The following is a 26,429-nucleotide window of genomic DNA, read 5'->3' as shown; positions in this document are numbered from 1 at the left end:
GGGGTGGCAACCCACTTTCGGGTGGCGACCCACAGTTTGAGAACTGCTGTTCTAGACCATCCCTGATAGATATTTGTCTAACCCACTCTTAAAAACCTCCAATTATGGAGATTCCACAACCTCCCAAGGCTATTTAGCCCAGTGATTAACTTCCCTGACAGTAAGGACGTTTTTCAACCTAAACCTCCCTTGCTGCAATTTAAGCCCATTGCTTCTTGTCCTATCATCAGAGGTTAACGAGAACAATCATCCTCTCTCCCTCCCTGTAATAACCTTTGATATACTTGAAAACTATCATGTCCCCTCTCAGCCTTCTCCAGACTAAACAAACCCAATTTTCTCAATCTTCCCTCATAGGTCATGTTTTCTAGACCTTTCATCATTTTTGTTGCTCTTCTCTGGACTTTCTCCAATTTGTCCGCATCTTTCCTGAATTGTGGTGCCCAGAACTGGACACAATACTCCAGCTGAGGACTAATCAGTGTGGAGTAGAGCAGAAGAATTACTTCTCGTATCTTGCTTATGACACTCCTGCTAATACATCCCAGAACGTTGTTTTTTGTTTTTTTTTGCAACAGTTTTACACTGTTGCCTCATACTTAGCTTGTGATCCAGTATGACCCCCAGAACCCTTTCTGCCTACTCCTTCCTAAGCAGTCATTTCCCATTTTGTATGTGTGCAACTGATCGTTCCTTCCTAAATGGAGTACTTTGCATTTGTCATTACTGAATTTCATCCTATTTACTTCAGACCATTTGTCCAGTTTGTCCAGATCATTTTGAATTTTAATCCTATCCTCCAAACCACATGCAACCCCTCTCAGCTTGGTATTGGCCACAAACTTTATAAGTGGACTCTCTATGCCATTATCTAAATCATTGATGAAGATATTGAACAGAACTGGACCCAGAACTGATCCCCGGGGGGCCTCACTCGTTATGCTCTTCCAGCTTGACTGAATCACTGATAACTACTCTCCAGGAATGGTTTCCCAACCAGTTATGCACCCACCTTATAGTAGGCTCCATCTAGGTTGCATTTCCCTAGTTTGTTTATGAGGTCACGTGAGACAGTATCAAAAGGCTTACTAAAGGCAAAATATATCACATCTACTGTTTCTCCACATTCACAGCTTGGTACCCTGTCAAAGAAAGCTATTAGGTTGGTTTGACATGATTTGGTCTTGACCAATCCATGCTGTTTATTTATCACCTTATTTTCCTCTAGGTGTTTGCAAACTGATTGCTTAATTATTTGTTCCATTATCTTTCCAGGTACTGAAGTTAAGCTGACTAGTCTGTAATTCCCTGGATTGTCTTTATTTCACTTTTTATAGATGGGCACCTGTGGAATCTCTCCTGTCTTCCGTGACTTTTAGAAGATAATAGTTAATGGCTCAGATATCTCCTCAGTCAGCTCCTTGAGTATTCTAGAATGTATTGCAACAGGCCCTCATGGCCTGAATGGACAAGATAACCCAGTAAATCTTATTCGTGTCCCATTTCCCTGTTTCTATGAATTACAGTAGGCATACTTGCAACCACTGGCTAGGATTCCAAAGGAGCCTAAGGGATTCAGATACCCAACTCCCACTGAAGTCAATGGGAGTTGAGTTTTTAACGATGTTAGGCACCTTTGAAAATTCCTGCCCATAGTTCTGGGTGCAAAACAACATATTATTTAGTTTATTCATTTTGTAAATCACTATCTAATTTTGAAATAAATTCTGGGGATGCAATTCTGTACCACCTCATTCCAACAACGTAACACTTTTAGTTTTGTCCTCTACTTTAATAATCACATTCAAAACTTTAAAGTATGCTGGCTACAAATTTAGCCATGTACCTGTCCTGGGTGCTCCGAGGCAGAACCATGGCCAATGGGAACTCCAGGGGTGGCGCCTGCAAGCAGAGGCAGCATCCAGAGTCGCCTACCGAGCCTCTGCCTAGGAGCAGCCCTAACCCCCTGCTGGGCCCACACCAACTGGAGTATAAACTGGAATTTCAATGAAGATCAGAAATGCTGGTTTATAGAGCTTTCCGATTTGCGAAGTGCGAGATAAAACAGCTTTTACCATACATAGGAATGTGTGACACCCTGCACGTATGATTGTGCAGTAAAAGGTACTGCAAGTCAGAATTCAAAATATTTCAAAATAAAATAAAGTAAGCAAACTAAACCCTGTCAGATTTAGAGGTTTAGTCCAATCCAGTTCCACATCAGAAATCTTTATCAATGGCGATTCAGCTACTCCAGTATATCAGATTGGATTCAATGTCCCAAGTCTCAGGTTACCAGAAACCAACATGAAGTTACATAATCCATTTTAATTTGTACTTAATTCTGACTGACTTGCCTTTACTGCCCATTGGGTTTTTTGCTTTATTCAGCAGGAGATTGGTTTGACTCAGTGTTGCCCATACAGCAGTTTAGTATTTTATACAGTAAACCAGGCAGAAATGAGCCTGGAACCTGGCCAATACAATATCAGTATTTGTAACAAAACTTTTTTACCTTTTTGATAAGATCTGACAGTTCCATTTCCGCCTTCTGCTGGGCCATATCTGATTTGACCTCTGAATAAGTATCATTGATAATGGCCAAAAACATGTTCTGTTTAAAAATTAAATGTAAAAACTCAGCTTAAAAAATACAATTCTAGAGTTTAACAGTATACCTGACTATTACTACTCCTATACCTTAGTTGTAGCAATCTCAAATATCCTACAAAGTCATCTATTTAAAAAAAAAGAAAAGTGCATCCATAAAGGGAGGAGTGACCTTAGTTAGAAAGTAAAATTGAACAGCCAAGATATCCCACAACAAATATTAACTGAGAATGTAACCAGTGAACAACATAGTTGATTACTACTAATTATTATTCCAAATAGTTGTGGCAGTTAATAGTGTTCTACCTTGCCAGCAGTCTATCTAAGCACTCAGATATCTTCCTGTTACAGTTTGGAACACTTTCGTTGTACTGTTGATGGGACCCCAGTCCTGCCCATGTCACTTACCTGACCATTCTTTGCTGTGGTAAGGCATCTCAGAGGGTTCTGTCCCATGAGATACTACTTCTCTTCTGCATTATATGCTCTCCTGTCCCAACTATCCCCTGCTAAGATGGTTTCAGACAGCTGCCCAGATTTTCCCAGAAGGCAGTTATTACATGAATTTAGACTGCATGACATATATGCACTACAAACATAGCTGTATTATGGTAAAAGCTTGTGTGTGGACACAACTGTTCTGTTTTAACCAGGTGAGATGACAGCGTAACTATCTGATTACAAATGCAGTTGTATTTTTAGTATAGAGCAGGTCTAAAAAGCCATCTGCTACTGTGCACATCTATATTTCCTGAATATGAAGTTTGATAAGAATTCAATTGCTATATAAATATCAGGAGATAAAAGTCAACCATTTCAAATTGCTACATGTGTCCAATATTCAATTTATCAGTGTCATAAACAGATAGTTAAGGGTTAAGGTCTCTTTTATCTGTAAAGGTTAACAAACAGGGAACCAAACAAATGACCAGGGGACCCAATCAGGAGACAAGATCTTTCAAATCTCGGTGGAGGGAAGCCTTTGTGTTTTTGAGGTTTTGCTTGTTCTCGCTGGGCTCTAAGAGTGACCACACGTACCTACAGGCTCTCTAATCTTCTATTCCAATTTAGTAAGTACAAAAGGTAGAAAGGCGGTTTAGTCTTTTTAATTGTTTTTGCTTTATTTGCAAATGTGTATCTGGCTGGTAGGGGTCTAATGTATATTTGGCTAAAAGTATTTTAAATTGTATTTTTGCTGGAGGAGGCCTTTTTCTCCAGTTTCTATAAGCTGACAGACCCTGTAATATTCCATCTTGAATTTACAGTGATTTTCTTTATTCTTTTTTTCTTTTATTAAAAGTTTTGCTTTTAAAAAAGACCCCTACCAGCCAGATACACATTTGCAAATAAAGCAAAACCAATCAAAAAGACTAAACCGCCTTTCTAACTTTCGTACTTACTAAATTGGAATAGAAGATTAGAGAGCCTGTAGGTACGTGTAGTCACTCTCAGAGCCCAGAAAGAACAAAGCAAAACCCAAAAAACCACAAACAAAGGCTTCCCTCCACTGAGATTTGAAAGTATCTTGTCTCCTGATTGGTCCCCTGGTCATGTGTTTGGTTCCCTGTTTGTTAACCCTTTACAGGTAAAAGAGACATTAACCCTCAACTATCTGTTTATGACAATCAGACATACACTAAGTACTTGAAAGAAGCCATTACAAAGTGAGTAAATATATGTATCAAAATACCAATAAGGCACATTTATGCCCAATAAGTGTCTTTGCACAAGTCTATATTATAGGCATTACTAAGACTACTCTGAAATAAGTGTTCCATTCGCATGCAAAAAGCATTATTTTCATTATTTTTTTCTCTAAAGGGAACCTTGTGAGGAGCTTATATAGCAGGTCACTGGCTAGATTTCAGAAGAAATAAAATATTCTTGAATCAGGAAAACATTTGAAGGGCTGTGGTGAGGGCAGGGAAATGCAATGCAACTTTATTTTGAAAGATAAATAGAGTGTAAAGATGGGCATCTGTAAAAGGTTAAGTTCCCAGTTGTGTTGTATGCTTACTGTCACCCAAAAATAATAGGAGAGAGAGATGTTAAGATGAAAGTAACTGAAAACTCAAGTGTGACACTTGCCCCGCTCCATAAACAAAGGCTTACGTACCAAAAGAATGAAGAACATAAAGAACACAAATGTAGTGAAATAAATTGGTCCCAGAACTCTGTTTGCTTCTTCAACCTCTGTAAAGTTAAAGTCTCCCAAAATGATGCGGAACTGAGTAAAGCTTTAAAAACAAAACAAAAACATGTCCGCCTGTTAAAACATTTTTGAATTCTGGCAGCACTTTGTGACACTTCACTCTATTTTAGTGATGCATTTTCATTATCTAGTGCGATGGAGGGGAGAGGAAGCATGGTGGGGAACTATATTTTTTTGAATGATAGTCAGTTGCTGCGCTAATTAGATTTTCATGCCCATCACTAATGTCCTCACAGTCACAGTGGAGTAGAACCTACCTGAACTAAATCCAACCTCTCTTTACACATTATAAGACATTTTAAAATCACCATTACGCTGTACAACTTGGAATAATTACTGTCTAGTAAGCAATGTTTAACTATTAGTTACATGTAGTTGTCAGGATGTTCTGCAGTTTTTAGGGTACTATGCAATCACTTAGTAACTAAATGTATGTCACTACTGCAATGTAAAGTAACAAACGGTCAGTGATAAATTCTCAAAGCTCTATAACGTCCACTGATTTGAAAGAGTTGCCCATCTCTTCAGATGTTAAGAAAAAAAATAGAAGTCTTTATGTTTAATATAATTTTTGTCAGGACATACTTGCAGTTCTTAGGAAAATTATTTAATTTAGTAGTTGAGGTCATTTGCTGATGTACTGAAGAACTGTTTTTTATTATTATACTTACACACACTCTTGGAAAGTGCTGAAGTCATCAACTTGAGTGCCAAACACAAGGTAAGCCAGCTGAGCATATGCTAAGAAAATAATGAAAAACATAATAGCAAAGCCAATGACATCTTTGGCACAGCGAGACATGGTGGTAGATAACTGGTTCATTGTTCTGTTGAAGCTGACAAATTTGAAGAGCTGTTAAAAAAAGAGAAATAGATGTAAAAACAAGACAGATAACTACTAACGAATGAGCAGATTTCCAACCTTTCACATGCAGAGTGTATTCAAGTCTGATACCATTTAATATTGAAGACACAGAAAATCAATCTACTTTTATTTTTAGAAATATCCTTTCTACCAAAACACTCATAACTAGAAATGAGAGGAAAATTCATTGAGGGAGAACCAAATTTCCAATCCTGCTCCACTATATGTGCACATTGGTTGTATTGCAGTGTTGGGCTACTAATATTAGAACTATTTTGAAGGGGGACAAATATTGAAGCATCCTTTCTTATGAAACCTCCATACAGGCTTGTTGGGTTTTTTGTTTTCTATTTAAACACAAAGAAATAGACAGTCAGGAATTTTCAATTTTTATTTCTTAACATTCACTATCTCGCGTGTAAAACCTGCACATAGTTATGCTTTGTTTCATACTCTATATCATAGTGGTAGAATACACAAGTCACTCGGTAGATTAAGACTGAATTTGTGTTACTTCCTAAAGTATACAGAGGGAATTCTTTCTCCACTGATCTAATGCTAACATGCCCATCTATTAGATAGCTTCACCAGTTCATTAACAAGAAAGGTTCCTTCTAGAACTCATTACATCTAGAGGACAGAAAGCAAAGACGGACATGGACAGAAAAATCTATTATGAGGGAGCCATTCAAATGCCAAGATTTGGATTTATCAGAGCACTTTAAATAGTCCCGTGTAGTATGCATTTATATCTCAAGGTTCCCTCCTCCACATCAAGATACACTGAGTTACTATCAACTTCATTTCCAGAAATTAATAGATCACTAAAATATTTTGGAAGCATAAAATGAGATCATAGGAGAGACAGAGGAAATTTTATATAACTTTATAACCGACTGCTTGTAAGGCGGCAAAGCTGTAAAAGAAGTATCCTATAGCCAGGGGCAATGGAAATCTGTCAAAATAGGGTCCTCCAAAAACAGTGATTCCCCACCCTTTCATTCTGTTACAGCCCCCTTTAGAATTTCTGTCTGTTACCAGAGGTGCAGAAAGCAATGTTGCAGTGGCAGCAATATATGGTGCCACCTGTGGGAAGGGAAAGCTAGGAACATATAGAGTGGCAGCCCCACATGATCCTTCAGAAATCCCTGTGCCCTCCAGGTTGGAAATCGCTACTCTAAAATCTAGCTATCTGAAGTGCAGTTCTATTCTGAAAAGTGACTACAAATATAGTACCTTCTTACTCAAGAAATTAGCTCTCTTGGCATATTCAGAGTTATACCGACTCATTTTAAGTAACACAAGTTAAATTGTTACTAGTTTTTACTGTTCTCGGCCCTGCTAAGCCTCAGCTGGATTCCATTCTTTCACTCATCAGCAGAATTGTTAACTTTAGTTCTGGTGAGTTGTACATGAGCAAACCCACCTGTGCAACCCCGAGGACCTGATTCAGCCCAAATAAACTTTATTACTAGAAATTATGTGTGGAAGGAATAACCCAGCATGACTATCAGATCCTAGGATAAACTGTTAGGGTTGAGAGTTAGGAAAGACCTCTTTTTTCTTGTAAACCAAGCACACATGCTGGGAAAATCACTGAAACAAATTGAACATGGAACCCCCAGTGTCATTATTAGAGTCTATCCCCATTTTAAAAAAGTTTCTAGGTCTGTCAGTTGTGAAAATAGTTTCAGCATTAAAAACTGCCAGTATTATCTAGCCTTTACCTAGAGAAATTAAAACAGCACAAGCAGAGGTATGAACTTGCTCCACTTTAAAGCTTAGTTATTAAATGGCTACATCTTTAGCAACATCCATAACAACTACCGGTTCAATGAAGCTAGTCTTCTTATCCTAATATTCCATTCATCTGAATGGACATTCCATAGAAATGGCCTGACAGAAAAACGTTTTAAACCAGCTGCCCTAGTTTAAGTCTTTGCTGCTGGTATAATGTCAGTTTTGACTAAATCATAAAAAGCCACAAAAAGGGGAGAAAACAAAAAAAGTGAAAGGCGACAAGGAATACTCCAGGAAAGCAAAAGTATTATCATATTTAACACTAATTAGTAAGTAGCCTCAACACAGCAGTCATGGAATCCATGCGTTTTAGAAACTATCCAGGTCTTAACATTGTAGGACTTTTGTATATGGGTCGATTGATGACACGGCAACAGCTCCACCAGGCTGGGAGAGAACAGGAAATAATTAGGGCTAGTGACTTGTCACTGGGTCAAGGAATGACAAGACTGGACTGATTTCTTTCATATAATTTACTGTGAATACTATTAGCATTAGTAACATTCACTGATTCTTTTTTCTAAAATTAGGTTTCAAGATTATAGCCCTGTTTTCACTTGCACATAGTTATGTTGTAGGTCTGAAATTTTCCATGGTTAGCCTCAGCAGAAATGTGAGCAAGCCTGGAATGCAGTTGGTTGTTTCCAAGGTGCAGAAACAAATCAAAGATATTTCTTGCAGTTACATTAGCATGTGTGTTAAAGAGCTTCATTCCAATCTGAAGTATTAGCATTTACCTTAATCCAGACAAAAAACACAGTGACAGCAGCAATGTTGTTGAACTGTATTTGCCAATATGCCAAAGGTTCAAAATTGGGGAAAGCATTTTGATCTTCCAGCTGCTTCTTCAGTAACATGTCCACTGTTGACCTTCTATATATGTTAATTCCTATAGCTGCTATTGATAGCTGAGTAGAAAAGAAATACATAAACAATAAGAAACTGTTGACTGAATAGGTTTTAAATACTACTACATAAATAGATTGCCACACTGGCCTTTCCAAAACAAAACAAAACAAAAAAAAGCACAGTCAGTGCCTACGGACTAGATCCAGCCCACATGACGTTTATTGTGGTCTGCAGGACATTCAGAATCAAAGCTTTCACTTAAAATAAAGTTTCTAGCCCTCCTGTGTGCCAAATACCTTCTGAACATTAGCATAGTTTAAATTGATGCATTAATGTCTGCGTAAGGCTGCAGACAGCGTGATACAATGAATCACATTCAACTACCCTGTCCCTATATTGATCATTTTAGCAGACTGGACCATGGTTTCAGGAGTGAACCCCACTGGGACTGGAAAATGGGAGTTGCTGGAGGGAAGGAAATGCAGAGAAAAGAAAAGAAAAGAACAGAGGAAATTCACAAAGACCAGGGAGAGAAAGAAGGGGAAGAGAAATTAAGGGCAGGAATAACAGAAGCCTAAAGATGGAGCAAATTTTCTCACTGAGTGATGAAGGGCCAATAATGCACAGATCAAATAATGACTAACTACATGTTTAGCTACTATCACAGTGGTCAACTTCCACCCTTGATCATCATCAAAATCTTTTAATGACATCAGTGAACACAGCACTGTGCGAGTATATAGTCCTGAATTTGTACCCTGGCCCATGGACCACAATTACACATAGAACTCAGCTCTCTCCTCTGAATGAGCTAGAGGACACTGAAACAGAGACTAGAGTAAAATGCAGAAGCTGCCGGCCCCTGGTACCACGTTCATTTCAATCGTTACATTATTGGTAAATGTTTTTGTATAAAGTAAAGTTGGCAAAGCCCCAGCACAGTAGCCTACATCATGGATTACACAGGAGCCTGAAGTTCAAAACTCATTTTTTCATCCCATACGAAGAGAACATTCTGTCTACTTTATCAGGAAGCCAGACTTGACATGTACTATATGGAAAACATGTTGGTGCAGGCTGTGCTGTGCAATCAACTACGCACTCTGGCACTTGGGTCTGGCTGGCAAGTAGCAAGCAATGTCGTTCAGAACTTATTAGCTGGCTAAATATCTGAATAAAAACACTAAGATTTGTTAGTATTACTTTGCAAACACACTCAGACACCCACACTCTCTCTCAAAGTGCCCAAAAGTGTTGGCTTTAAAGCAGAGGATGTTTTCACTGGAATGGCACTCAAAAATCATTGCATCAGCTGGTATTTGATGTCCAGAAGCATGAGCACACCACGGTAATGCAGAATTTGTTATAGTTTCCTCTCCTCATGGCTGTCCCTGCAGCTTCACGAATCACTGGAAGGAAATTATTTCAAAATAGCTTTGTACAGAGAGAAAGAGGTTAAAAACCTGAGAGATGCTAAAAATCCCTCTGTACATAGCAGAATCCTTTCAGATCAGATCCTCTCCTAAAGATGCCACTGAATAGGAGAATCAAGGAAATTCAGCAAAAATATACATAATCATCTAAATCGTGATCCCTTTTCTCACACTGAATAGCATGTTCTGCCATGAGTAATCTCACTGAAGTCATGTCATTAGAATGTGGTTATTGTCCCCTTCAGCACACATTTGTCCCCTACACCCATGCTACTAGTGCTGAGTGCACTGAACACTTCCAGAAAAACTCTTAAAAGAAAGCAGTACAGTAACGCCTCGCTTAACATTGTAATTACGTTCCTCAAAAATGCGACTTTAAGCGAAACGATGTTAAGCGAATCCAATTTCCCCGTAAGAATTAATGTAAAGGGGGGGTTCCAGGGAAATTTTTTCCACCAGACAAAAAAGACTATACACACACACACACACAAAAACTTAGTGTGTGTATGTGTATGAAATATCCCACCCTCTGACTTCACCACCTCAACCAAGGTTCACAATCATCATTGCTGTGTACAGTATTAAATTGTTTGCTATACACATACATACATACTGTACACAGCAATGATAATAGTGAAACTTGGCTGAGGTGATGAAGTCAGAGGGTGGGATATTTCCCAGGGAATGCCTTACTGCTAAATGATGAACTAGAACTCTGCTAAGCCCTCGAGGGTTAACGCATTGTTGTTAATGTAGCTTCACACTCTACAAGGCAACACAAATGGAGGGGGAGGAGACAGCATGGCAGACAGAGACAGGAACATACACCCTGTGTGTGAGAGAGAGAGATGCATTGTTCCTTTAAATACGCGGACCCCCTCTAAGTACACTGCCTTTTTAAGTAGCTCAGGAAGTTGAGACAGGAGCTGCTGCCAACACACTCCTTCCATCCTGAGCCCTGTCCTGTTGTTCCTTGCCCCCCATGGAAATAGAGTGAGCAGGGGCAGCGGGGAGGGGGACACCCTAACATTAGCACCCCTCTTCCCTCTCCCCCTCACCACCACCACTGCAGAGCAAGCATGAGGCTCCCAGGAGCAGCTCCAAAACAGAGGGCAGGAGCAACACATGGCAGTAGGGGAGGAACAGCTGAACTGCCAGCAATTGGCAGCTGCCGCACAGGGAACTTGGGGGAGCAGGGAGCTGATGGGGGGCTGCCAGTCCACCCTGGTTCCAAGCTCCCACCAGCTAGCTCCAACAGGCTGTTCTTTCTGCAAGACGAAGACAAAGCAGGCAGCATTGCACAACTTTAAACGAGCATGTTCCCTAACTGATCAGCAATGTAACATCAAAACAATGTTAAGTGGGATGATTTTAAGTGAGAAGTTACTGTACTAGAATATCGTAAAGATTCATATCCAGAAGCCATTACCCACCACAATGATGAGGATATCAAGACAATTCCAGAGACTCCTGAAGTAATGCAGTTTATGGATGTGAATTTCCAAGATCTCTTCTATAACATAATAAAGGGTGAAGAGACAAAAGGCCACTTCACAGGCTGCCAGGAAGAAATCAAAAGTAGAAATGTAGTGGATAAGCTTCACTGGCTGAAACTGCCAAGATGTAATGAGGCCTCCAGTTGCTGGAAACTCCACTAACAACCTGTGTTTTAAAAAAGAAAACAAAAATATTATGTTTGAGACACACACCCTGAAAATTACTTCAGCATAAGCCTGGACTTTTAAAATTTGTCAGCAGGAAGTTTTAAAAAAAATCTAACAGTAGTAGAAAAACATTTTCATGGGTTTTAATTTTTAAATTTTTAGAGCTAAAATTATTAAGGATGGAAGTTGTTTGATTTAGAAATTCCTGTATGGTAACATTTTAAAGTATGTGCACAATTTTGCACTCTGGTGACACACACAAGACATCGTATAAGGCAAGATTGTATGTATACAAATCCCTAATTTGCACACAGACATCTTCTGTTGCACTCACACTTTAAACTTTGGTCCCTACTGTCTGTAGCCTGAGTACCAGGAGATGAAGTTGGTCTGTCTAGTTTCCCTTTCCAGGCTAAATGTAATTCAAAACACCTCAACCAGCAATTTTAAAAAATGTTGACCTTTTCATCACTGTAGGTGCTGTTAATAATACATGTAAGGATTTTTGTGTGCGCAACTATTTTAAGACTCAGCACTGTCCCTTTGGAACAGAGTCACTGATTTCAGATCATTTTGGTAACTGCATTTATAAATATAATTTAAAGCAAATATTGGGGTTTTTTTGAAGTCATGGAAAAATCCTGATTTTTACAAAGCATAGTTATGTAGGACATCTTTCCGAATATAAACTTCCCATTCCACGTAGCTACAAGGTTCCTTAACTCATTTAGGATGAATCATCCTCAACATCAAAAAGATGCTCTCATAATCTGACCCAGGCTATACTGCCTTCAGCTAATCTTTTTCAAATGTACAAAGTTTTTCTATATTTGGTAGCGATAGTGGACAGAAATACCGAACATAGTAAGAAATTCATACTCTCTTTTCAAACAGGAGTTACTTGGGGAAAAAAAAAAAAACCTTTAAAAAAAAATTGACATTTCAAAATTGTCAGTTAGAAGGAAGTAGTACACAAGAGAAAGGTGGCTAGGCTCTGTGGACATGCTGGACAGGATACTCAGGTGTCTTTTCTAGTGACTCCCCGAGGGGAGTAGATGCCAACCAAGTACAAGGGCTATTCAAATGTGAGCATTTGGGATAAAAATCATCAGCAATACAAATAACTCTTCCTTTTGCTGAAATGTTCCAAGAGGCTCTCACTTCACCTATGTAATAAGATTCAGTGCATATTGATCAATTCCCATGATACAAAATACAGCAGATCCCATATCTACTGTTTGTGCAATGTCATTTGAGAGAACATACATGCTATCCAAAGTTTTATAAATACCTGACAATACAGAATAGATTGATGTTCGCATTGTACACAGAGAAATCAATAAAGGCTGCTCTGGTCCCTCTATCCAGCCACAAGTGTTTCTTAAGGTTAGCAATCTGTGCGGCTGTCTCCTCTCTGCTTCGTGACAGATCCTGATAATAACCAGCCCCACTGTATGAGGCAATCAACCCCCAGTGGCTGCTCCCATTTAAATCTTGTTCATTGGTGTAAGTCCAACTAGTTTAAGACAGCAAGAAAGGAATACATTAATTACTCTTTTCATATGTAACAGCACATATACACAAGCTTGATCACGTAAATTATAGCAATTGGGATTTTTTTAAAGAGATATTAATAAGAAAAGTTGTGGTATCTGTAACCTGGAAAGAAGCACTAGAGGGTCTCTTGATATTAACAGACAAAATTAATAGTAAAGATAGATAATGACAAGTCACAGTAAATTAACTATGTCTTGACAACAGAATACTCTCAATTGGCACAGGGAGTTGTATTCTCTTACTGAAACGAAAAGCAGCATTTTCATATAATAATTTACAAACACCACTGTGAGGGAGACAAGTAGTATTTCCACTTTGTGCATGGGGAAGACAATTTAACCAAAGACTCTCAATGAGTAAGCAGTAAAACCCAGAATTAGAAGTCGAGACTTCTGGCTTCAGCTGTCATCCTTAGATAACATTGCATTTATAGGCAATGGAAATACCCGTTTGTAGCAGACTTGGATGTACCTAAACCAGTAAGGCCAAGAACAGAGTCTTCTACAGAACCAACAGACTGATTTCATACAGGTGGAAGAAACTAATTTAGAGTTGACAACTGTTTTAGATTTAACTGTAAAGGAAGAGTTTATATGCAGAACACACGATAATTAAGATGCTGCTTTTGGCAGGTACCAGATATCACTGGAGAATCAGCTAAAAACTCCCACAGAATTGCAGAATGCACACTTGGCTACGTGGATGCGAGAGAAATACATACGCTGTTCCATTTTGGAGCCCAAAAGGAGCAGTATCTTCATTAGCAACAGAATAAACGTCATAGCATTCTTTAATTTCATCTTTTAAATCCTCAGGTATTGAGCATGACCCATTTCTCACTTTCAGCTGCCGAACACGAGGCACACCCAAAAGCAGATTTTCGTAATAAATGAAACTTTTGTTTTCTGCCATGGTTTTATTGTTGTACCACATCTCCCAGTACAGACCATCCAGCAAAGGGCCTTCTGTGAACTGAGGAGGAAGAAAGAATGTTAGGGATGCTAAGTTCATTCAGAGCCAGCACTCAGTATTTTTATACACCTACACTCTTGCCAAGGATGTGTTTTATATTATGATTGTTAGTTTTTGTCTATTGACAGAAAAAATTCTTGCTACATAAAGTTACTCAGCAAAAAGTCCTCTGGCTAACTAAGTGTTAATGGGTTCCAAGGGAATTTCCCCAACCCACCATGATCAGAAGTATGATAACTATGCTATGTCCACTGGGCAAAGGATTCAAGAGAGGAAGAATGAAGGATTCTGAGTTTTTAGAAACAGAGCAATCCTCTGTGGCCATATCTGCACTAGGGAAAACATTCCCATTAAAACTACCATGAATTCAGCTACATGCAGCTCTCTTCTTCGCTCATATTTACGCTCTTTGCAGTTGACAGTCCTTAAAGTACTGTTCTGCATGTTTGATACAAAAATCTATGTGGCTGCTTGAGTTACAAAAATAAGAAATATGAAACTTAAAATATATCAAAATGACTTATGAAAAATTACTAGTAGGCTAAAATAGGTAAAATTTCCAAAAAGTGCCCAAATGACTTAGGAGCTTATCTTTTTTCAAAATTGACTTTGGCACTTAGGAGTTTAAGAGCCTTTAAAAGTCAAAGGGACTTAGGAGCTTAAGTGCAAAAGTCATTTAAAAAATTTTTACTCCGTCTATAGACCAGTGTATTTCCTGGGAGATGGGAGGAATAAAAAATAACTTTGATATATTGAAATATTCTAATTATTTTTAGTACATTAACTGCTCCTGAATACACACAGCACCCCTATGTACTCATTCTTGCTCTGTGTTGTGTTTGAGCACTGCTACATTCACACCCTGTCAATGCAAGACCACTGCACCAGCACATTGCAGGACCAGGACTGATAATGGCTCAGAAGGAGTGAAATGTCAATGATCAGCAAACAAAGGCCCATATGCCGCAAAGAATTATGCATGTGGTTAGCCTGAAATGCAAGTAGTACAGTAGAACCTCAGAGTTACGAACATCGTGGGAATGGAGGATGTTTGTAACTCTGAACAAAACGTTATGGTTGTTCTTTCAAAAGTTTACAACTGAACATTGACTTAATACATCTTTAAAACATTATTATGCAGAAGAAAAATGCTTTTAGTATCTTAATTGAAATGAAACAAGCACAGAAACAATTTCCTTATCCTGTCAAATCTTTTTTTAAACTTTCTCTCTTTTAGTAGTTTACATTTAACACAGTACTGTACTGTATTTGTTTTTTTCTTTTTTTTCCCCCGTCTCTGTTGCTGCCTGATTGTACACTTCTGGTTCCAAATGAGGGGTGTGGTTGACCGGTCAGTTTGTAACTCTGAGGTTCTACTGTACCAATGAAATCAACAGGACTCCGAATAATAACACTTGATGTAACACACCTCAGCAACTCTACAGGTGTGTCATCTATTAGGTCAGTAATGTCCAGGCCTGATAAGTAACTGTATTAGTATATCAGAACCAAATATATTCTCTCTCGTGACCTGAACTAAGCTTTAAATCCAGGTTCTAGAAGTGAATCTAGCAAGTGTTAATCCATTGTGACATCTAGATTCCTAATTTCAACACTTGTAACAGATTGCATTTAGTAACCGTGGCCTTGTCTACACTACAAAGATTTGCTGGTGGACTATACCAGCAAACCCTTCTAGTGTAGATGCAGCTTACAGTGACAATATAGCTCATATAGCTTATTCCAGTTTGCTGAACAAAATAAGCTTCAGTAGCAAAGCACTTAATTGCACTCTGTGTATGCTGCGTCTACACTAGAGCTTTTGCCAGAATAAAAATGTAGTTACAAACAACAACAAAAAATTATTACATCCCCAGGCAACACTGCTGTACAGTACAGACAAAAGTGTAGACCAGACCTAAGAGCATTTGTTGATTATGATGGCGAATTTAAGAGATATTTACAGATTAAAGTTGTGAGTCCAGAGGGAGAAAAATAACCAATTTATAGTGACAAGATAATTTTTTTCCCTTCACCTTCCAGAAGTCCTCCATGGTGGATAAGGTTTTGAAATTGGTTTTCTCCATTTTCGATAAAGGTGTTTCCAGGAAGAGCTGTGACATTACCCTAGTGTAATAGTACATACTGGAACTCACCATCCCATAAGTCACTGCAGGAGACATTTTTTGGTAGGGAGGAGAAAAAGAAATAAGCATTTTAAACTTGGTTCCCTCAAAAACATCCAGTTGTATTTTACACAGAAATGTTAACATTTCTAAATAGGGTAAAACGTAAGGCAAGCTTTTCCCTATCACCAAGCCTCCAATAATCACTCAGACGTGATTTTATGCTATGTTTCCACAACAATTAAAAACCCGTGGCTGGCTTTGCCAGCTGAACTGGGCTCATGGGGCTGGGGCTAGGGCTAAGGAGCTGTTTAACTGAGATGTAGACACTGGGGCTCAGGCTGGAGCCTGGACTCTAGGACCCTGAGAGGTGGGAGAGCCCCAGAGCTCAGGCTGCAATCCAAGCCAGCTGGCACGGGCCAGTTGCAGATGGCTAACTGAAGTGTAGACCTACCCTTAGTGTAAAAAGAATAAAGAATAGACGTGTCAATCAACTTTAAAATATTCAATGTTAAAACTCCACTTTCCTGAGTTAGCTTATTATTTATAATTACAGGTATTTATTATTAAACTTCTAAAATAATACTTGGTAAGAAAAAGCATATGTGCAGTAACTTTAAAAGATCTTTTAATTAGAAAACCCTGAATACAGATTTAGTTTTTGCTCCCATTGGGCCAAGCACTTGGCTGAGAACCATATAGCACAAGTTATAGTGGGATGGAAAGATGACTTTGGTTTCTTTGATCCTGGGGTCACTGAATGCAGGACCAATCCCTAGTCAAAAGTTAGAACAGCCCACTGCACGGATGGAAGTGACATAGGAGTCTCTAAATCAGGCCTACACCACTAGAATAATCTCCTTTGAACCAGGCTAATCCTTCCAATGCTGGATACGCTAGCTCAGTCAGATTCTGCTACTAGCATAGCACAAAACAGCTGAAAGACTGCCAAAGTTCTTAAGTAACTGCAGGAGTTGTGTTCCATCACCTCTGAACATTTGGCGTTTCCCTGTAGTAAGGCTGTGCTGTGGCTCCTGCCCATTGTATTTTTCCCCTAGCAGAGTGTAGCAGGGCGGACCCCTGCTCCTGCCCTAAAGGGTTAAAAAACAACCCTGGGAGGGGGCTGTGGCTGGGGAAAGCAGCTTTTAGGCTATGCTGATTGGGGGAAGTGGCTGCAGCTGGGGCCATGCCCCAAACTGAGCAGCAGGGCCTTATAAGAAAGGCAGAAAAGCCAGGGGCAGACAGAAAGTCTCCCTCTGCCTGTAGAGGGAGAAGGGCCTGGCTGCAGGGCGCCAGAGACAGCGTACCTGAGTGGTGCAGGGCTGGGGAAAGGCAGAGGAGCTGGGGAGCTCCAGCCTGGAAAGCCCCAGGCTGTGGCCTAGCAGAAGGCAACAAGTACTGGAGATTGCAGAGGGCAGCCCAGGGGTAGGCCAAGGCAGCAGGTCCAAACCCAACCTTGCCAGTGATGAGTAGGCTGATACTGCAGTCTGCCCCAGGATGCGGGGCTAGACAATGACTGGTAGCCTGATACTGAGGCAAGGTGGGGATAGAGGGTGGGGGTCCCCTGGGGAGACCCAGATCGGAGAGGTACTGCCAGGAGGAAGCTCCCCAGTTAAAGAGGCACTGGGGTCCAGGGAGGGATACAGGGCCAGAGGACAGTGGATAACTGGCCTGCAGAGGGCGCTCCGGAGGCTGGAATGAGCTAATTCCCTGAGAGACCAGCAGGAGGCGCTGCAGGAGTGAGTCCGCTCTTCTACTCAGTTTTACCCTCTACTTCTACAAGCCATACTGGAGATGCTAAGTGCAGTAAAAGTAGCAGATTACAGTGTTCTCTAACACTGTAGACTATTCACAGGGGAGGCAATGGTCACTGGCTGCTCATAGACATACTGCTTCCCCTATGCACCATTAGGAACGGACATTGAAAATTACAAAATTCCTGATTCAACAATGTACTTAAGCATTTTAGTAATCCCATCCCTATTCAGCAAAGCACTTGAGCACATACTTACTGATGCAGTGATATGCTTTGCTGCATAGGGATAGGATTATTCATACACAAAGTTAAGCCCACTTAAATGCACCGCTGCATCAGGGCCTAGAGTGCATCCGTTGCTTCTCCTCACTCCTTTAAAACAGGGCCATGTGCACAAGCAGCAGCATAGGTGCCATTCTGGAGGGATGAGGAGGTGGAAGGGTGAGGTTAGGAAGGCCAAAACCCCCCCAGAAAAGCTCAAATGAGGAGAAGGCAGAGGAAAGGGACAGGATATCTAACAGCAGGGCATATCAGGAAAGATAGGATTTGGCCCCTCGCTTATAGTATAATAGCATCTTTCCAGTTGGAGTGAACAGGGCACAGCCACCAGAAAAGACTGACACAACAGAGAATTAGGCCCCCAACTTAAAGACTGCATCAACACTACAACTATAAACATAAGCACATTGGGAGATCCAGTTCTAGCATAGTTAAAGTTTCTTTCTTTGTTTTTTTTTTTAATCTCTCACTGTTGCATTTCCATTGGTGCTAGCATTGAAAATCCACTGTGGTTTTTACCACTGTATCATCAAGACTAGTTCTGAGTAGGGTTAGACGACACAGTGATACAAATGCTGGTCCCATGTTTACATTACTTCACCTTACATACTAATGGTATGGTACTAGCGGTATTAAAAATTTAAGGAAAATACCAAAGTAGATAAAGAAGTCATACTTGGTCTCAAAGCTACAACTTTATATTTTAGTTTAAAATTCATTGGCATTTTATTTGAGGCACTGAAAATATTAAATTGTGTATTTATTGCCAGTGCTAATAATAAAGAGCATAAAAAAACATGCCAGCTTTCCAGAATTATATTAACCGGCAGCAAGTAATTGTTTTGCTAGGCAAGTAAAAGATTTGTTTTATCACCACCACCATGAAGAAAGTCCGTGAATAGATTTTATGTTTAAGCTGGCAAATTTTCATGATTGCTTTGCAAGGCTGAAGTCTGGAGCAGAACAAGGACCCCCCACACTCCCACCCACCATTTCCCTGCATTATGTTTGAACCACTAGACCATATGAAAACCCAAGTATCTGTTTTAGCCATTGCACATGCTATATTTGAATGAGCTACTTTGTGTGCAACAGTATTAGAAATGAAACTCTAAAAAGATTATTTTTGGAGAGGTTTTATTTAAAAAAAATTACATTCAGACCTCTAATAATTCCAAGCACTATGTAATACCATACTTATATTATTTCTCACAACCTTGGTCAGCTGCCTAAATATGTACCAGGAAGGTGTGAAAATCCATAAAGTTATTTTGCCTCAATAACTAAGAGGAATCTGTACTTGAGTTTATTCTACAAACTAGATCATGGTGTATTAATAAAAACTTAAAATACTTTTGTTAAAAAGTTAAAAAAAATCTTTAACACTTTCGGTGTTTAGATAAAGGAATGTTTTTACTTCTGATGCTTCCATTGTAAAAGCACAATATGCTAACAGCACAAATTCTAATGTAGAAGACCTCCCAGTATGTATTCTGAATATGGTTCTAGGATTCTAAAATATCCTACACTGCACACACATTAATCTTCCCCCAAGGGATAACACTAAAAAGGAAATAAGATTATCTGTGTGTGTGATATACATCATCACACATGGCTATAATAACACTGCACATAAAGAGGGAATTTCTCATAGCATTTTGGATGCTGCATGTTTAATCAGGTGGTGGGGAAAGGGTGATTACTATTTGCAGAGATCACAGCATCACTGTTGTTTAGCTGCTTGTCCCCCTCGTTCGCCCCCGCTTCCCCAGAGAACCCAGAAGACAATGACATGGATATCTGGGTGTCTAGCAAATAATGAACATGGACTGCTGCCGCCCTTTCCCCTCCCTCCCCCCCCCAAGCCAGCCAGTTCAGATCAGCTGGAGAACAAAGAGCTAAGGTGGATGGTCAGGTGACAATGTTTGCCTGGTAAGAGGAACAAAGGACTGAAGAGTTAGTTAAGTGTGATCTGCTGGAAGCAGAGGCACTTGCAGACTGGGCGCTGGAAGAGGGCCCTGGGTATAGTCAGACTCAGTTGGACTTGGCTGCAACTTTTCCACTCTCTATGCTAATTGAAGAACTGCTTATGCAGTATTCCAGAAATTTTACAAATCCTTCCGTTTTACACTGCTGTCTGAGAGTCACTCTAGACTAAAGAGATCGGGGTTGCATTTCTCCCTTTCGTTGCGCAAGTCTGCCCCAGGGTCCAGTTCACGTGGATCCACTAAGGGGGGCTCTCAGAGTGAGGCAGGCATGCTGAACACTCAGAAGTGCAGTCCTAGGAGGCACTGAAGTCAAGGGACATACCCCAGTGAGTGTAACCCAAAGGGAAGTAAACACTCTAAAGGGGCCCTCCCTGGGACAGTTACAGAGCCGTACGAAAGCACCGGACCTGTGATAACTGTGACACCATGATGGTTCCTGACAAGAGAGACAATGTGGGTGAGGTAACATCGTTTACTGCAACAACTTCTGTTAGTGAGAGAGAAGTTTTCACATTTACATACAGCTGAAGAGGACTGGAAGAGCAGCTTTTTGTAAGTCAAATGCTTGTCTCTCTCACCAACAGAAGCTGGCCCAATAAAAGACATTACCTCACCCACCTTGTCCATCGTGTATTAGAAATTCCAATATCTGCCTCTTTGGATTCTTTACCTTTACTTTTATGTAAAAGTAAAGGTAAACTCCCCTTTAAATAAGACTCATATCTGAGCATCTACTCACTATCTTGTGCCAATGTTTAGTACCACATACACAGATGTAAACCTTAGGTAAAGTATTAGCATGCATGAGGCTGCAAGCCTCTTTAGGACACTCAGTGTTATGTGCACATGGAGAGTCAAAAATGTTAAAGAGGCTACCACCGCCAGTCTTTCAACCACTACAGGAACTTTTATGCTTAAGGATATCTGGTGGTGTCTTAGTGGATAAAAATAATACCTTTTCAGACACTTTCTAAACTTTAATTTTTGATTGTGATCAATAGCTCATGCCTTCCACTATTCGATGGTGTCAGATACACAGGATTTGTGCTATGCACCCGCTTTTAAACGGTCCCTTGGAGGAACCCTTTCAGCATGTCAGAACCTGAAAGGGGCGCCAATTCTTCCACAAGGGTAGGCCACATGACCTCAATGCCTTTACGACTGAGGGAAGGTTAACACTTAAAACACTGCATGGGCACAGCTGTACTGATGCAGCTGTGTCGCTGTAGCACTTTAATGAAGACACTGTAGGAAGGAGGAGAGCGTTCACCCATCAGCACAGTTAATCCACCTCTACAAGACGTGGTAGCAATGTTGGCGGAGGAAGCTCTCCCACTGGCACTTAGGTTGGTATAACATCATCATTCGGGTGTGGATTTTTCAGACCCCTGCGTGATGTAGTTATACCAAAGTAATTATGTAGTGTAGACCTGCCATGAGCCTGCAGAACTCCTAATTCACACCATGAGACAGACCTCTGTTCAGATTTTTTGCCCTCTTCAGGAATCAATACACCTCAGCAACTATTTTCAGGGACATCAGCGAGCCTTTTCAAAACAGAGTAGGGTTTATTAGTCAACTGAAATTCACCAGTGGGAAGTCCTTTGTTAGCACAGAGAAGCAATGCTTAAGACATAATCCATACTGGCCAAACCAGGGTTCCTGGGAATCATACTGCTGTCTGTTTCTATCCCTGTCTCAGTCCCAGGTGAGAGCTGCTGTTTCTCTCCCAAAGGCCTGCTCCTACCCTAACTTCCTGTCACCTTTTGGTCCATGGTCTTCCTCCTGCAGATGCAGGCTGAGTTCACGTGTTCTGCCCAGCAGAGTTTCCTGTGGATATGTGGCAACTGTTCAGTCCTTGGGGTTCCCATTGTCTTTCTGGATCCTCCATTGATATGGGTCAGTTTCAGCCAGTCGTTTAAGGATGCATTCATGACAGCCCAGTTACATGACCTAATGCCCCACATCTCCTGTTCTCTCTCAAGAGCAGCTTTTTAACCCTTACATTCCATGTAGCAATACGAAACTGAGGCACACACAGGAATCATAACTATTACCCAAGTTCCCACTTTTTAAAAAGGAAGGTATTATTATTCTATTTTGAAGGTGGGAAAATTGAGGAAAACAGTTTGAAATGATTTTTTCAAGCTCATACAAGAAGCCAATGCCAGAATTAGAAACAGAATCCAAGTATCCTAAATATCAGCCTCGTGGCCTGATCACTAGAAAACACGCCTACCATCCTGGGGTAAAAACCCTCACTGTTCACTCTTGGGTCACACAGCACAGACAATTAGTATAGAAATTTGAAAATTAATGGAAAATGGTACTTACAGACACACAAGACCACAAGGAAAATCACATATGTGATCAGTTCTCGTAAAACACTTTTCAGGTATCTCTCTCTGCTAGTGTTTTCTTCCATCAATCTTGTACCCCACAGACCTTTAAAAAGAAATATTTATATAAATCCTCATAAGGCACCACACATTAGCCACTTTACCGATATAACTGAGGCAAAGGATGCACAAGTTTTGCCATGAAACAAACCATGACACAATTTTTGCTGCATATTCTTCTATAAGATTTTAAACTGGAGAAATGTGGGCTTGGCAGATACATAAGTGGATACATAACTGGTTAAACAACAGCAAATAAAGAGTAACTATTAATGGAATGATGTCAAATTGGAAGGAGGTCTCAAGTGGGGTTCCACAGGAATCTGTTCTGGACCCAGTTAATTTAATATCTTTATTAATTACCTGGATATTGGAATACTGATCAAATGTGCAGATAAAACAAAGCTTGGGGGGTTGCAAACACTTTTGAAGGATAGAACTCAAATTCAAAGGGATCTTGATAAATTGGAGAACTGGGTTATAGACAACAAAATAAAATTAAACAAAGACAAATGTAAGGTACTACACTTGGGAAGAAAAGTCAAATGTGTAGAACTGATAAATGAAATTGTTTTCACTTTATTAATGTAACTTCTGTTCACCATTCACTACACTTGCCTATACTGTAACTTCTGTGTCATACTGTAATTCAAACCCCATTTTAAAACACTCACTCCATTTTGTAAAAGCTTCCTCCAACCTTCATTTTTGCAAATCCTGCTGTAATCTTATTAGTTTAGTTTAGATGTGTGAATGAGGTATGTATGAATGATGGAATCAACCTCCAGCCCCAGCCTGTCCTGATGAGATAAAGTTCAAATACCAACGGCTGAAGACCTAGACAACAGCCCTAAACAAATAAGAAGCATCCACCCTAAAAAGAAAAGGACAACAGAAGGAAGATCAAAGCCAGATCCAAGGCTGAAAGTAACGCCTGCAATTGATGGGTGATCAATCTAAACCCAGAGGCAGCGTGACACAGCAAGACCTATAGACTTTAAATCCAAACTAAAAGCCTATAAAAAAAGAAGGGTGAGATGAGAGGCTTTGGGTAACATTCTGCTGCCAACATGGAAGAACATCGGTGCCTGCCCAACAGAGATCCAGCTCAGCCTTGTGCCCAGCCTTCCTGGCCAGTTAGCTGCCACAAGCTACGAACCCAAGCTGCAAAATCAAGCCATGAACTTAAGCTATCTTCAGGACTGGTAACTATGCAGCAGCTGCAGAACACCTGATGAATGTGGGTGGGTATGTGTGAATGTGTGTATGTGTGTGTGTAGAGGTATTAGGTATAATGTGTGTGTATAAGAATTAAGATATTAGTTATTAGTCATAAATTGTTGTTATAATAAATATGGCATCTTTGCCTTGTCCCCTTTAATAAGATCCTGCTGGTTTTTACTGGTCTAATATAATTGGTACAACATTTTGGTGGAGAATAGCGAAAGGAGGATTATTGGTATTTTTGCCTCACTTATTGTAAACCAATCTGTGTACACACAACCAGCTCTACAAAGCACGGTTTTATTCTTGGTTAACCAAAACCTGCTGGCCCCCGTGTGGGTAGTAGGAAAATAAAGAGCTCTTAAAATTGTTAACAAAACCTGCTGGCCTCCGCGTAGGTAGCAGAAAACATAAAATGGTTAACAAAATCTGCTGGCCTCCGAAGAGGTAGTAGAAAAAAATATATATATTTTTTTTTTGTTAACAAAACCTGCTGGCCTCCGAAGAGGTAGCAGAAAGAGAAAAAAAATCAAATCGGGGGCAACAAGAGGGTCTCAGGGATCAGACAGTGCTGCTTGCCGAATAAAATTAAAAATGTTTAAGAAAAGGCAAGGGAAAACAGTCTCAGAGGAAGGAATGGAGTCAAAAATAGCTTCTACCTCACCTTTTATTAAAGAGATAATGCCTTCTAAACAAATCCTGCAGAGATATGGGCACAGTCCTTAGACTGAACAAGCCCTTGCAGATATCTGCACCATTTCGGACCTAGAGGATAGGTTGGCCCAATATATCCTCATATGTAAACCCCCAAATACAACAAAAAGAGACGCTGCAGGGATCTGGCTGCTGTGGGAGGCTTCTAATAACAGCTACCTCCACCTAACAGCCTGTAAAAAGAAGAAGAAGAAAAAAAAAAGGGAACATTTGAGACCCCAGAAGGGGCAGACTTTTGGGACCCCTCTGGAGAGTGGGAAGGGGGATATTTGGGTAGATTCCTCCTCCCAGGGCCAAAATGCCATTGCAACAGTAACAACAGTGCCTGCTTCTGCCTCAAACCTCCAGGCCATGGCAAAGTGGCTGGGGATTTTAAAATGGAAAAAAAAAATCTAAAGTCATAAAGAAATGAACCACCTAATTAGCATTTGTGCAGCCCCAAGTACCAAACACACCATGGCAAAGACTGAGCAGGGTCTGCCATGTAGGAGCACTGTGCTAATTTGTTTCTAAGCTTCTATTTTTCAGGCTCTGAACCAGAACATCAGGAGAGCTGGTACCAGCTGAAGAGTTATAAAATACCATGGTTATAGTGTCGCGACAAAGTCTGTGTTCAGTGTTCTGTGTTGCATGTTCTGTGTCTGTCTCTAGTGGTGTCCTGTGCTAGCACTGGGTCCAGAAAAGAAAAAGAAATACTACACTAGACAGGACAAATGTCTTTTCCTCTCTCTACTTCCCCCCCCCCCCCCCAAGTCCATCCAACTTAGCAATCACCACTTTTGTCCAAAAAACTGGTCCCCAGTGCATCAGGTTTATTTTTTGTTAGGTTATCTAACAGTCATTTTGTTGTTTATTTTTGTTATTGATACATTTGTATTGTTAGTTACATTTGCTTATATTGTTAATTCCACACTTTCCTCTATGCACTCTGGTTCTACTCCCCCAAGCCCTAAAGGGTAGTTCTTGGGCCCTCATAACTTGTAAAACCTTGGCCCATAATTGTAGGGCCCCATCTTTCAGGTCCCCAGAAACCTCTTGAAAACAACTGTTAAAAATAGGGGATTCTGCAACATTTTAGCAACAAAATGTTAGTTTAAGTCCAAATCAGCTTAACCTTGCATAACAACTGTGGTCGTCCTACAAAATCTTATTTGTTGTGTGTGCTTAAGGAGGTCCTGAACTCAGTAACTTTTATTGTTTAATGGCTATTGCAGCATCAAACTTGGTCCTCGTTTTATTTGTCAATGTACCCAATGATTGTAATGGTTTTATTGTATTCCCAATTATTATAACTATAATTGTTTTCATTTATGTGTAGGTTATATCTGGTGTTTAATCAATTGTAATAGGTTTAGTTATATTCACCTAGTTATAATTATTTGGTTTGTTTGCAACAGATCACCGTGCCCTACAATGTCAACAACTACTGTAATGGTCATAAATCAAGGGGCAAAGTGTTGTAGAAGCAGCCCACCTGGTCAGCAGTTCTAAACATAATTTTTCATCCCCTCATTGCCCTATTAGTAATCCTAACTGTTATGTTGGTTCTGCCTTAAAACAATTACATAAAGTGTGACCCATTCAATGCCCCTGGATTGAAGGGTCAAAAGGGGGACAATGTAGAACTGATAAATGAAATTGTTTTCACTTTATTAATGTAACTTCTGTTCACCATTCACTACACTTGCCTATACTGTAACTTCTGTGTCATACTGTAATTCAAACCCCATTTTAAAACACTCACTCCATTTTGTAAAAGCTTCCTCCAACCTTCATTTTTGCAAATCCTGCTGTAATCTTATTAGTTTAGTTTAGATGTGTGAATGAGGTATGTATGAATGATGGAATCAACCTCCAGCCCCAGCCTGTCCTGATGAGATAAAGTTCAAATACCAACGGCTGAAGACCTAGACAACAGCCCTAAACAAAGTAAGAAGCATCCACCCTAAAAAGAAAAGGACAACAGAACAACAGAAGGAAG

General features: G+C 40.0%; 1 protein-coding gene across 1 annotated transcript in view; it reads right to left on the bottom strand.

Moving 5' to 3' along the window:
* Window positions 1-22,544, bottom strand: part of PKD2 (polycystin 2, transient receptor potential cation channel) — a 37,637-nt gene extending 15,093 nt beyond the window's left edge. The window contains exons 1-8 of the mRNA XM_050946829.1: window positions 22,446-22,544; window positions 13,712-13,962; window positions 12,725-12,949; window positions 11,203-11,431; window positions 8,225-8,395; window positions 5,494-5,675; window positions 4,727-4,847; window positions 2,516-2,614 (exon numbers count right to left, since the gene is read on the bottom strand). Of these exons, the coding sequence (XP_050802786.1) occupies window positions 2,516-2,614; window positions 4,727-4,847; window positions 5,494-5,675; window positions 8,225-8,395; window positions 11,203-11,431; window positions 12,725-12,949; window positions 13,712-13,923 (1,239 nt within the window). The 5' untranslated portion in view covers window positions 13,924-13,962; window positions 22,446-22,544. The remainder of the gene's footprint in view (window positions 1-2,515; window positions 2,615-4,726; window positions 4,848-5,493; window positions 5,676-8,224; window positions 8,396-11,202; window positions 11,432-12,724; window positions 12,950-13,711; window positions 13,963-22,445) is intronic.
* Window positions 22,545-26,429: the final 3,885 nt, after the last annotated feature.

The sequence above is a fragment of the Gopherus flavomarginatus genome, chromosome 3 (assembly GCF_025201925.1).
Source record: "Gopherus flavomarginatus isolate rGopFla2 chromosome 3, rGopFla2.mat.asm, whole genome shotgun sequence".
Classification (NCBI taxonomy): Eukaryota; Metazoa; Chordata; order Testudines; family Testudinidae; genus Gopherus; species Gopherus flavomarginatus.
The sequence above is the reverse complement of the archived record's forward strand: the minus strand, read 5'-3'. Positions and strand labels throughout refer to the sequence as shown.